Source organism: Podarcis filfolensis (assembly GCF_964270895.1).
Source record: "Podarcis filfolensis genome assembly, chromosome: 6".
Lineage (NCBI taxonomy): Eukaryota > Metazoa > Chordata > Lepidosauria > Squamata > Lacertidae > Podarcis > Podarcis filfolensis.
In genome coordinates, this window is record NC_139609.1 from 88,203,508 (window position 1) to 88,217,394 (window position 13,887).

General features: G+C 42.3%; 1 protein-coding gene across 7 annotated transcripts in view; it reads left to right on the forward strand.

The window, feature by feature from the left end:
- Positions 1-13,887, forward strand: part of CDH4 (cadherin 4) — an 806,698-nt gene that overhangs the window by 257,066 nt on the left and 535,745 nt on the right. The window contains exon 1 of one of the 7 annotated variants that reach the window (XM_083618503.1): positions 13,403-13,419. The exons of the other annotated variants lie outside the window; for them this stretch is intronic. Coding sequence (XP_083474629.1) covers position 13,419 — 1 coding nt within the window. The 5' untranslated portion in view covers positions 13,403-13,418. Of the gene's footprint in view, positions 1-13,402; positions 13,420-13,887 lie in introns of those variants that run through there. 7 annotated transcript variants of the gene reach the window in all.

Below are 13,887 nucleotides of genomic sequence, written 5' to 3' on the forward strand. Positions count from 1 at the left end.
TTTTTATATATACTTGCTATTAAAAAAAAAAAGTCAGATACTCTTAAGAATGGGAGCCATATCACAGATTGTTGTTTTTTTCCTCCCACTGTGAAGCTTTTATGAAATATTGAACACTTCAAGTTGTCATATCAGGAATTCAAGCTAACATTTTCTGTGACGGAGCAGGGTATGCGTGGCATGTAGCATGCTAAGCATTAATTTTGTGCCACATATCAACCAGATTGGGAGAGAGAGAGAGAATGCAAATGCATTGGCCATACTGACTTCTGTTGCTCTGGTGCATCAGGCCAGGCCAGCGCAGGACCATGGCTGGCCACACCTGAATTGAGACCTGGAGCGTATGTGTTTTCCTGCCCACATCCCTGAAATCAATTCTGGAGCTTATGTTGAGGGCTTGAGCTGGTGCTGGAGTTTGAGTTGGAGGAGTTGAATGCTGAAGGAACTGAGCTGTTGACCAGTCCGGGAAAGAGGCCTCACCCTTAACGGGGCCCATCCAATCCAGAGGCTTCATACTGCCTGCCAATCAAAGGAGCTGATGTTCCACAACTCAGGCTCTGAGAGTACACTAGGCATCTCCAGCTTGGTGCCCAGTGCGGGCGAACCCAAAATCTGCTTCTGATCTGACACATCCCTTTCTAGTTTTAAGCAGTTGGTTAAGACACTCCCTTTTTGGAAGCAATGAAAGGAGAAACTGGATTAGACAAATGGAGTAGTTGCTGCTACTGCTAGTAGTATAACTGCTATTTAGATATTTGAGTTCATAGAGTTCTTGTGTTGCTTATTTAAGGATTGCGTCCTCCACCCCCCACCCCTGCTATGAATAGATGTCTCCCTTTTATAATATCGGACTTTGTTGTAAACTGCCTGGACATGTCATGGCACAGAAATCTGCTGTTTTCTTTTTGAAAGATATTTATTGAGATTTTACAAAAACATAAGTTTACAAAATAGAAAAAAGTCACATAGAAAGAAAAAGATACAAAAAAGAAGACAGAAAAATACATAAAAAAGAAAAAAGAAGAATAAAAATACAAAATACAAAAAACAAATAGATAACAAAGAATTAAAAACAAATCCGTTTTTAGTAACTTTAAACTCATTAGCTTGTTTCCTTGACCTCCTCACACCTCCCCTTTTTGTATTCCCATTTAAATAGTCAAATCAGCAAATCCTTACCCTCTTTCGTTTATCTTAACTCTATATCTTAACATATTATAACTCTATATTTTCATCCATTTATCAATTCATTTTTGCATATTCTTATTAACTTTGTTGCTAATGCCACTTATTTTCAATCCAACATCATTTTAACATTCATTAATTTTACAGTGTTTCTGAAGATAGTCTTTAAATTTCTTCCAGTCTTCTTCCACCAACTCTTCTCCCAGGTCTCGGATTCTGCCAGTCATTTCCGCCAATTCCATATAATCCATCACCTTCATCTGCCACTCTTCCAGGGTGGGTAACTCTTGTGTCTTCCAATACTTTGCAATAAGTATTCTTGCTGCTGTTGTAGCATACATAAAGAAAGTTCTATCCTTCTTTGGCACCAAATGGCCGACTATGCCCAGGAGAAAGGCCTCTGGTTTCTTCAGGAAGGTATATTTAAATACCTTTTTCATTTCATTATAGATCATCTCCCAGAAAGCCTTAATCTTTGGGCACGTCCACCAAAGGTGAAAGAATGTACCTTCATTTTCTTTGCATTTCCAACATTTATTATCGGGCAAATGATAGATTTTTGCAAGCTTGACTGGTGTCATGTACCACCTGTATATCATTTTCATAATATTCTCTCTTAAGGCATTACATGCCGTAAATTTCATACCGGTGGTCCACAACTGTTCCCAGTCAGCAAACATAATGTTGTGACCAATATCTTGTGCCCATTTGATCATAGCAGATTTAACCGTTTCATCCTGCGTATTCCATTTTAACAGCAAGTTATACATTCTTGAAAGTATCTTAGTTTTGGGATCTGCTGTTTTCTTTTTGGTCACTCTCATATCCCACTGAGTATCACCATTATAATTATGGTTGTTGTTCTCCCACCTTTGAACCAGAAGAAAATACAAAATGTATAAGGCAATACAAACAACAACAACCAGATCGCAGGAAACAGAAATGTTAAAATGAAAAGTTGACAGGGGTTTCTCTATCTCACAGTCACCATACTCCTTGCCATACACATTATATTCATTCAGTCTCTCTGGCTTTGCTTCAGCTGCGCATTTAAGCCTTTCCGCTCAAATATTCCCCGCAAGAACCTTGCAGCAATCCCAAATGTCCACAGATTAATGTCTGGGCGATGGTTAGCAAACATTGTCCCACTTTCTGTAGAGAATGGTGCACTCTGAGACTAATTTAACACATGATTTCTGGGATGGTGTTTTTGAAGCACCTGATGGCTGCTGCCTCAGACCCTCCCAGTCTTCCAAATGTCTCTCTCTCTCTCTGAACATCTGCATTTCAGAAATTGATCGCCACAAAGTAATTCTTTGTGTCACTTCACATGATCCCTAACAAAGATCCCCCCCCCCCCAGTTGAAGCAGTTCACACATTCTTGTGGAAATAATGTATTTTGTTTCTGAGTGATGTATGCTTGTGAATTGTCCTTTACTGATGACCTGCTGCTCAGAATTTAATTACTATCACATTGTGGCAAAAAAAAAACCCAATTCTTATTATTTTTTAGGTGTCTGGCAATTAAGTTGGCAAAAGTTCTTCGAGTGATTGTTCTTTCGATGACCCATAAATTGCCTCAGGATAAGGCTGCAGTAGCTTTTGTTTTATGCATTTCTAGAAAAAGAAAACCTTCCCTCCCACTTTACCTGTCCCAAAAGTGGCTAATGAGACAGAAAGCAAGTCTGTCATTAAAACAATTACTAGCAGCAACAAATACTAGGAGAAGCCCAGAAATAATACAAAGAGCACAGAAGGCTAGAGCTTGCAATAAATAAAATTGTGATAGGATTGAATACCTTAAAAAAAACACACATAAGAAGCTTCCTCCTTGGTCTAATTAGCTCAGTATTCTTGACTCTGACTGGAAGTGGCTTTCCAGGGTTTCAAGAATGGAGGTGTCAGAATTTGAACCCAGGACCCTCTACATGCAAAGCAGATGTCCCACCCCTGAGCTGCTGACACTCTTCCCCTCCACTGATGAAGTGTCTCCAGGTATTGGCAGAACGTGAGTAAAAAGGAAATTAGCCAAACTCTTTAAGACAAGGAGTTTCACATGCGGTATGCCACGTCACAGTCTCATTTGCAGTTCACAACTAGAATTTTGCAGAAGCTTGCCTGTGGATTGTTAATTGACCTGTTGGCGTGTTCTGCGCTCAGTTAATCTCCTGATATGTGTTGAATGACCTGTTACTTGTCAAATGGTCATTGCTGTGTTGTTAGTGTAGCATAATTGCGTATTATGGATATTCTGCTTTTATCGTATTTGCACATTCAATTTTCCGTGAACCACTCTGATCACAAAGGCTTGGATCCTAACTCGAATTTCTCTCAGTGAGAGCTTCCTCAGCAGAAGAGGGGGTGAATGCAACTTCCGCTGATTCTCCTTTCCTTCGTGCCCCCTGGGAACGTGCTCCAGAGGTGGTGTCAGATGATGCAGGAAGAAGCGGGAAATGGTGGAAATTTCCTCTCCCCACTTCTTCCAATGGGACCTCTGCTGGATCTTAGCCCTGTCTGTGAGTGGAAGCAGCTTTTGTGCAGATACCTAATTAGGGTCCGGTGGCGCTGGCCACAGAGCCTAGGACTTGCCGATCAGAAGGTCAGCGGTTTGAATCCCCATGAAAGGGTGAGCTCCTGTTGCTCGATCCCTGCTCCTGCCAACCTAGCAGTTCGAAAGCACGTCAAAGTGCAAGTAGATAAATAGGTACCACTCTGGTGGGAAGGTAAACGGCATTTCTGTGCACTGCTCTGGTTCGCCAGAAGCGGCTTAGTCATGCTGGCCACATGACTCGGAAGCTGTACTCCGGCTCCCTCAGCCAATAAAGCGAGATGAGCGCCGCAATCCCAGAGTCGGTCACGACTAGACCTAATGGTCAGGGGTCCCTTTACCTTTACCTTTAATTAGGGTCCAATATATGCATCTCATAACAATAATTACAATAAATAAAGTGACTCGCGTAAATTCAAATCGTTTCTCTATTGCAGTAATATTGAATGTAAAACAGCCTGCAAATTTTACAATCATATACAAAATCCCAAATAACCATTCATGCTATGAGCTACCAACTGTGGTAGTTATTTTACCCCAGTGGGATCTGCCTGGCATCATCACTAACTTGTTTTCAGCACTAGGTAACAACTTCTTTTCCTCCTCCCTCCTGCTGCATTTGGTGGACTCTGATGACTGGCAGCTGCCAGCTATTATTGGCGATCTGCCGCCGCCAAAGCTTTGGTTGCTGTATTATTGGGCTTTGTCTGGGGGCTTTTTATGAAGTTTCTTGTATTTTATGGCAAACACATGTATTCTTTTTATTTAAGCTCCATGCCACTTAAAAAAACTTGAAGAACTTATTCACATAGTGATTAATAAGTTCAGTAAATAAATAAGATTTAATTGTGCAGATAGTTAGGAGTCAAGCCAATATATCTGAGGGAAAAACAGTGCATATCAGTAAATTGATGGTGACTTTGACTCTCTTACCACACTGAAGTGGAGGACTGCCTGCTGAGGGCCTACAGGGCCCTGTCCTTGCCTCTTTCCACCTGGCTTGGGGAGGGGCTTGTCAGGCTTCACAACGACTGTGCCTGCTGCTTAGCACCGACGACTCCTCTTTTAAATGGTTTTTTATTTTTATATGTGTTGTTTTAAATGATACCATCTTGGCTGTGAGCCCTGGAAGACCTGCACCCTGCCTCGGTGGCCTTTTCCCATCTGGCCTGGGAGAGTAGTGTGTGGACTGACTCCAGCTACAAAAGCTGTTGAACAGATTCTTGGGCTGGAGTATTGTTTATGGGGGGGTTGAGAGAGCTTGTTGCTGTTACTGATGATATTGTATCTTTAGACTTAGATCTTATGATTTATGTGGAAATTGTTTCCATTTGGTTGTGTACATTTTGATGCGTTTTATTTATTGCTTATGACTTCTGCTATGTTTGTAATTATGTCAATCTTGTTATGTTGTTAGGCGCTTTGAGTATAGTTTCAACTATGGAAAGGCGGCATACAAATAAAACGATGATGATGATGATGATGGCATCCTTGGATCGAAAGGCCAGCTAACTGTGCTGGATTGTAAACAGACATGTGACACGTAACAATCCCATGTCTGCAACTAAAGGTGGAATTGAATCTTCCAACAGATGAAGTGTGTTCTGTTAAAGGCCAACTTTCCCCACACCCTTATGCAATGTGAACTCATTTTTTCAGAATAATACTAAAGCAGTGGTGACCCAGGTGGAAGACAGGGAGGACAACAGTAGGGGGAGCCACAGGCAATGACAGACAGGCCCAACTAATTCCAGTTTTGCCCTCCATCTTTCATCCCTTCTGAGTTCACCACTGAGTTTAAGGTGGAGGATGTTGAGAGCCTGGGCTTCCCCTGGACTGCATGCAAGCGAGAAGGCAGGCAAATGACAGCTGGCTGAGAACAGACAGAGGTTGGTGGGGCAGTTTGCTTTTAGCTGTAATGCGACAGCCTTCACTGCCCGCCAGAGAAGGCAACAGCCCAACATTCAAAAACTATAGCAATTGTTAGCAACATGTAGGATTCTTTAGTAATGGAAAGCAATGCATTTATGCAAATGCATGATACAATTCTCCACAATCCCCTGCTTCCAAAGAAAAAGGAAATGCACAAGGTGTGCTTTCTCTGACAGCATCAGGCACGGCACACTTTGTCGCTCATCAAAGTGACAGTCATGATCTTCCCTCTGAGTGTTCCCCTTGTTCATGAATTTCGACAGAGAGGCAGCCTTTCTTGTCACTTCTGCCCTTTTAGTATTTTCCTTTTCAAACTGCCTAAGCCTTTTCAAACTGCCCTGCACTTGACCTGAAATCTATATTGAAGGGAGGGATAGTGGGTAGAAATCTTATTTTAAAAAAAAAATGGAGAAGAAGAAGGAGAAGAAAGAGAATCAAAGTGATGCAGCAGGATGTATCAGAATGCTTGTTGCTGAACAGAAATATGCCATCCATGAAGTAAAGACTTTTGGGTGACTTTGCCCTCATTTACAGAAAATGAATCTGTCTTTCATTGAGACTGGAAATCCTTTTGAGCAATGGCTGCAAGTAAGTACCTCAATGGGTCCATCTTGCCTCTTTTTACTAACAAAACCATCTGCCATTAGGCTGGAGGATTTTAACAAGTTAGGAAGAGGGAGAGAAAGACTAATTCTTCCTCTGTTCACTGTGCATGTCTGACTCTTTGCTCCATATGACCTCCCAGTATCCTGTCCTTCTTGGACGTAGTGCTTCAAGGAATGTTATATCAATTAGCAGAACCTCTTCTGACCACATCAGGCCTTCTTACCTGAGCCATGGAAGATGTTGTCTCAGCAGAGGCCCATACACATCTGAAAGCTTAAGAAGGCTGGCTGGGCTTTCCCTTCCAATGACTTCTCCTCCCCTGTGAGAGTGATCTGAAGTCCTGAAGGTCCTGTAGCCAGTTCTGCAGTTGTATGGTCCTCCATGGTTGTGGAGCAGGAGAAGTTAAAGAGGAGCTGTCTTCAGAGCCTGAAGATGATGGAAGAGTCACATTCTCAAGTGTAGGAAGGGGTGCTGAGGGCTTCCCCAAATTGTGGTGACCCATGGGTCGTCTAAATATTCACAGTGGATCCTAGATGCAGGGATGTGGCACAACACAGAGAGAGCTTCTGAAGAATAAAGCATCATGTTCCCCTCTTTACTTCCTTTGCTTGCCATCTGCGTTTCCTCTTATGTCAGCCATTGCCCAGCACAATCCCCAGACGTCTGACCTCCTCATCTTAATCTACTGTACGCTTGGATTTGCCACATACCAAAGATACTGAGCTTTCTGTGGTAGCTGCTCCTGGCTGTTTTTGTGCTGGCCAGTCTAAACCATCAGGACCAGGCTTGCAAAAATACAGGTGCCTGGTGCTTAGAAAAATTAACCATGAAGTCTTGAGGACATATCTTCTGAAGTATGGATCAGCTGGTTTTTTCCCCCTATGAAAAAAATGGCGGCTGAATTATTATGGTTCACAACTCCCCTCCAACTCCAAAGTGTACTTTTAAAATAGCTAAAGTTTGCTTTCATGCTGATATACTATTCTGCTGTTCCTCTACCCCGTTTTGTGTTCACTGACTGTGTGTGGTCCTTGACAGCCAAGAATTGCGTAGTTTTATGCTGCTACATTACCATTGCAACACAGTCATATGAGTTTGGGTGCCAGGCCTTTCTAATTACAGATAGGTAGCCGTGTTGGTCTGCCATAGTCAAAACAAAACAAAATTTTTCCTTCCAGTAGCACCTTAAAGACCAACTAAGTTAGTTCTTGGTATGAGCTTTCGTGTGCATGCACACTTCTTCAGATACACACTGTGCATGCACACGAAAGCTCATACCAAGAACTAACTTAGTTGGTCTTTAAGGTGCTACTGGAAGGCCTTTCTAAGCCTTAGGTCCAGCAAGTGTTAAAATATAAGCAAGCATCCTGATTAGGTCATCACCTGGGGTGAAGGGCCATTAAGAGAACAAAGGCAAGATGTTTGTGAGATGGCAAATGGGTGGGCCCAGCTCACAGCAAGTTAGAAGGATAAAAGCTAGTTTAGAGTTAAGTTGGTGGTAATGATGTGACCCAGAAATAAAGCCAGAGAGGCAGAGCATGATGTTTGATTTCTGCTTGAATCCAAGGCTGTGGCTATGAGAGAAACAAGACCCGTTGAGGGTGCCGACGCTGGGAACCCCTCCATCCTAGCCTCAGGTTGTATATATGTGTAAATAATCCACATATCATAAATACACCACACTCTCCGCTGTGCCTCAATTTCTAAAAGGAAACACGAATCCTGGGTAAGTGCTTCCAACCCCTGTAATCTCGCACTGCTCAGAGATTGGGCTGTCATAACTAGACAATTCCTGTTGCCACCTCTTTAAAAAGCCTTTCCCAGTTTTGCAAAGTTTCACCCAAAGCCATGTAAGTTTCCAGCAGCTTGGATATAAACTTGAGAGCTAAACCCACGTAGTTTACATTTTGACGGGCAAGACTTGGGCTTGGCATAACTTAACAGGAGATGTTCAGCACCATTTGTATTGGCACTGGACTGTAAACTTGGCTTGCTTCTGTGTATGTGGGGTTTTTTTTAATCGCTTGCATTTCCAGCTGAAGTTAGCCATGTTTCGCACTGTTTGATTCCCCTATGGGGGTTGTCTCAATAAAATGTCACGCACTGCAGCTTTTCCGGACGGGGTGCCTTTAACTTTTGAGTCTATTGTCAGGCTCTGATGAAGAGGAAAAGATTTGCCTGTTGTACCTGAATCTGCTTGATACCAATTTTTTTTTTTGGGTGTGTGTGTGTGTGTGTGTGTACACACAGAGAAGTGGGAAGCTTAGCAAGATCAAAGTAATATGAAGGATGGAAGCTGGATAACTTTTCAAGGAAAATAAAACTGTATTAGCCTTTCCTAGCACAAACACTATCTGAAATATGACATAAACTACTACTTTGGCCTGGAAAGAGGCTCGCAGGGGGTGTGAGGAGACCAAAGGTGCAGTTTCAGCTTCTGTAACCATACTGGTTGCTTTCCAATATGGTCTATTAAATCAGGGAAATGGGATATGCCTTCTTTTTCTTTCTTTTCTCTTTTTTGCTCTTTGGAGGTAAAGTGGGCAGAACGGCATCAGCAAGACTTGTTCTGTCTGCTTTTCATCCAAAGCTAAGCTGTACATTACATTGATTCATCCATTCATTTACTTCTTCAGTGACACACATCCCCCTGCACAATTCCCTGTTGTCTAAGACCCTGTCGGATGTCACTAGTAGTAAGCAAAGGGCAACGTACCTCTTATGGGTGATGGCCTGGCCACATTATGACCTCTACATTTACCACCAGTCATCCTATCATTCTGGAGCTAGACATGAAGAATTTCAACAGCATCACCTGCATCCTGTAGCACTGGTGTGGGGATCTTGTTCCACCAGGATCCACCAGGATTTGATGGCTGGTATTCACTCATTTATTTATTTTTAATAACATTTTATTGATTTCCAAATATAACAAAAATAAAAACAACAACAATACAAAAACGAAACAAAACAAATTGACTTCCCTCTAATCCCTTCCTTGGTTCTTTTATTTATCAACATACAGTGGTACCTCAGGTTAAGTACTTAATTCGTTCTAGAGGTCCGTTCTTAACCTGAAACTGTTCTTAACCTGAAGCACCACTTTAGCTAATGAGGCCGCCCGCTGCTGCCGCCGTGCTCCTGCTGCGCGATTTCTGTCCTCATCCTGAAGCAAAGTTCTTAACCCGAGGTACTATTTCTGGGTTAGCGGAGTCTGTACCCTGAAGTGTCTGTAACCCTAGGTACCACTGTACTGCATGTCTATTCTTAAATTTTATCCTATTTGAATTCCTATTATACATTCATAACAAAATTACAAGTAATCTTAAAACCCTGCTAATGTATTAACCTGTGTACATTGCTTTTGTAAATATGCAATAAACACCTTCCATTCTTCCTTAAATTCGTTGTCATCTCTTCCTCTTAGTTTCATAGTCAATTTTGCCATTTCAGCATATTCCATTAATTTAACTTGCCAGTCTTCTTTAGATGGGACACCACTGGTGTTCACTCATTTTGGTGGCCCAGTAAGCCTTGGGCATTCGGTGTGGGGACACTCGTTTTGCTGTCCCTCCCAGTCTGCCACCTAATACAAGTAGATCAGTGTGTTTCATGACAGGCTGGCCTTGACAACGAAACCTCCCCAACCAATAGTAATTTCGAACACATTGGTCTATATCAGACATTGTTTGGTTTCGAAAATGAGAGTTAGTGGGATCCAATCCAACCTGGAAATGATTTCATACCCTGTAAGTGCTGTGGTCTAAACCACAGAGCCTAGGCCTTGCCGATCAGAAAGTCGGCGGTTCGAATCCCCGTGATGGGGTGAGCTCCCGTTGCTCGGTCCCTGCTCCTGCCAACCCAGCAGTTCGAAAGCACGTCAAAAATGCAAGTAGATAAATAGGTACCACTCCGGCGGGAAGGTAAACTGCGTTTCCGTGCGCTGCTCTGGTTCGCCAGAAGCGGCTTAGTCATGCTGGCCACATGACCCGGAAGCTGTACGCCAGCTCTCTTGGCTAATAAAGCGAGATGAGCGCCGCAACCCAGAGTCATCCACGACTGGACCTAATTGTCAGGGGTCCCTTTACTTTTAAGTGTCCCAGAAAAAGGGCATCCCATTTTTATATCATGGGGAAATGGCAGCCATGTTGGTTGCTGTGATCTCTCACGATTTTACGGTGTGATCCCCCCAACCCCCCCACTTTTTCAGGGCCATGATCTCGCACAGTTCCCCAAACTGCACATTTTAGGGCAGCATGCCTGGGGAAAAACATTGGGGGGGGGGCGGTGCTGTGGAATGAAATCAAGCGAGATCACAAAAACCAAAATGGCCGCAGAGCTCTCACAATAAAAAAAAACAAAACAGGAAGATGGCGTCCCGGATTTGGGGTTCAAAGTGTTGGAGGGTATGCAATTGTCTTCAAAACTATTCCCTATTACTCCAGATGTGTGGGGCCCTTAGGTTACCCATTGATTTGAGAAAGGTACTCCACACATATTCAGAAACGTCATCTTATATTATCCATCATATAATATAATAATGGTCTGCCATTGCATTAAAAAACAAAAGATGGATTGAGGGCTCAACTGTAGCAGAGATTTTTGCCTTTACAAGTCCTTTATAAAGTTCAGGCAAGGGTGTGTGGGGGGGGGGAGTTCAGAGCCTGAATCTGCATGCAAATTCAAACCAATACAGCTGGTTGTCGCTCTTTTAAATTCTTGGTGAATGCCTGCCAACGATTTGTTTACATTACTGTTTTTATTTGCAGAATAATGAAAATATTACTGGCCGAAGGTGAAAATATGGATATTAAAATTTTAATAGAGTATGCACAGTCGTAAAAGAAAAAGAGAGAGAGAGAGAGAGAGAAAGAAAAGGAACACACAGATGAGGGCTCTTCCATGATAATTAAAAATTATAAAGTCATTACTCCAGCTTGCTTTTGGAATTGCCGAGTGAATTAAACAGTTTGTTGTCAGTGCAAATGCCTTTGCAGATTTTGGCTCATTAAAATTCTGCATTGTCAAAATGGGCACAGAATGCATATACAATGACTAATTTGATTTTAAACCTTTTCTTTCCTCAAGGCTTTATCTCTCTGCACAACAGCCCTCACCTTGGAGGGACATAAGGAATGATATATATTTGCTGATGCAGGGGGATTGAAAAACAACAACAAAAGCTTTTATTTTATTCTTTTGAGGGGTCTCTTTTCTTTAAAGGGTGCATATGTCTCTCCCCCACCCCCATTAGATATTGAGAAGGAAGGGAAAAGACCTGTGGGGTGTTCTGGCTCTTATGTGCCATAAAATGCTATTATAATGAAAAGTGTTAGTTTTTATGGCATCGCCAAACTATTAAGCAGCAACTTTTTTTCTGTAAATGTTAATCTTTAATCTTTATAAATTGCATGCTGAAGAAATAGTAGGTCTGTAAAACACTTGTCTTCAAGCCTTACAGGGATAAAGTTATAATGGGGTTGGCTGTTGTCCAGAATTTTACTATCAAGTACTATTGGTTTGCTTATAATAATGTGGGTTTTCCCTTCCCCTCTATTTTTTTTCCTGCATTTGGGGAACCAGTTCTTCATTTGCCTGCCCACTGAGGAGCTGCTTTGTGTTGCAAAGGATTCTGGGATTTCTTTGAAGGCATTCAGCACATGACTCCCCCAGCGTAACTGACCCCCACTGTAGCCTCATGTGTAGTTGAGAGTAGGGCCCACCCAATGTTCCTTTTATGTCTGCCTATTTCAAGGGAAGATCAGTCATGGCAAGGGTGGAAAAAGAAGGGAAGCATTACCCAAAAGCGGGTAATGATTTGCATGGAATTTGCATATTCTAATAGATGGAAATTCAGAAATAACTGAAATACAGTGGTAGCTCTGATTACAAACTTAATTCGTTCTGGAGGTCCGTTCTTAACCTGAAACCGTTCTTAACCTGAGGTACCACTTTAGGTAATGGGGCCTCTCGCTGCCACCGCACCGCTACCGCGCAATTTCTGTTCTCATCCTGAGGTAAAGTTCTTAACCCGAGGTACTATTTCTGGGTTAGCGGAATCTGTAACCCAAAGTGTTTGTAACCCAAGGTGCTTGTAACTTGAGGTACCACTGTAGAACATGGGTAGGCAAACTAAGGCCCAGGGGCCAGATCCGGCCCAATTGCCTTCTAAATCCGGACCGCAGACGGTCTGGGAATCAGCATGTTTTCACATGAGCAGAATGTGTCCTTTTATTTAAAACACACCTCTGGGTTATTTGTGGGGCCTGCCTGGTGTTTTTACATGAGTAGAATGTGTGCTTTTATTTAAAATGCATCTCTGGGTTATTTGTGGGGCATAGGAATTCGTTCATTATTATTTTTTCAAAATATAGTCCGGCCCCCCACAAGGTCTGAGGGACAGTGGACCGGCCCCCTGTTGAAAAAGTTTGCTGACCCCTGCTGTAGAAGTATAACACAACTGACCACAGTGGGGAAGACTGTGACCAGGTACCCCGTGTACCTGCTTAGTCTTCTGCCCAGCTGGTAACTGAGAGTATTCTGTGATTTATTTTATCATAGCTGCTGGTAGAGCATGAGACTCTTAATCTCTGGGTTATGGATTCAAGCCCCACTTTGGGCAAAAGATTCCTGCATTGCAGGAGGTTGGGCTAGATGACCCTCATGGTCTCTTCCAGCTCTACGATTCTATGATTCATTGACTGCATTCTAAAATGGAAATACTGCCTTCCTTATATTGACACTTTCGAAAAGGGATTATATTGATTATCATATAAGTCACTCCTGGATGAATAATTGATGGCTTTCTCTTAGTGCTCAGAATTTGCTTAGCTTCTAAACATAATTGAAAATTTAATTTTAATAGTAATAATAATAATAACAACAACTCATTGAGTATACATTAAGTAATCTGGTCATTTATCATAGCGCGTGACAAACCAAATCTGATTGTGTCTTCGTAATGCAGCTCTATTTATTAATTCACATCTTTCTTTCTTTCTTTTTCTTCCCTTAGGTAAGTCTCTCAGCTCTTAATTCATCTGGCAGCTTCCAGATTCTGCTGTCTTTACTGCAAAGATGTAAGAAAAAGTCTCTACATGACTCTCCTATATTTCTGATTAGCAAAATCCTGGAACTTTGCGGAAAAGTAAGAACAATCTAGCCCTTTCCATATGGGTAGAATTTTCTTTTGGATGTGCTTTCGATACATATTTTGGTCCTATTGATTTTCGCTTCAGTCATATTTTATGGCTTTGGGATTGCACAGTCTCTGTTTAACACATGTGTAACTCCAGGTTTCGAATCCCCCGTGGCTGTTTTTATACATGCGCAGTTGAGGTGCTATGAATCAAATGGGACAGGTGACTTTACAATCAATGAATACTTAGATGGAAACCCTAATTCTTTGTGAGTCTGTATCTCTGAAGAGGGAGGATTCCTAAACATCTCTGTGTAGGGGCAGGGGACAGCTACATAACGTGCACGTAACTATTATCTGCCCAACCTAGCTTGCCACTTCCTGTTCCCCTGGAATCAGCACTTGGGTGGATGTCAGTAAGTGGAATAAAGGCCACCTGAGAAGGATTAAGATGATGGCTGGATTCTATCCAGGAGA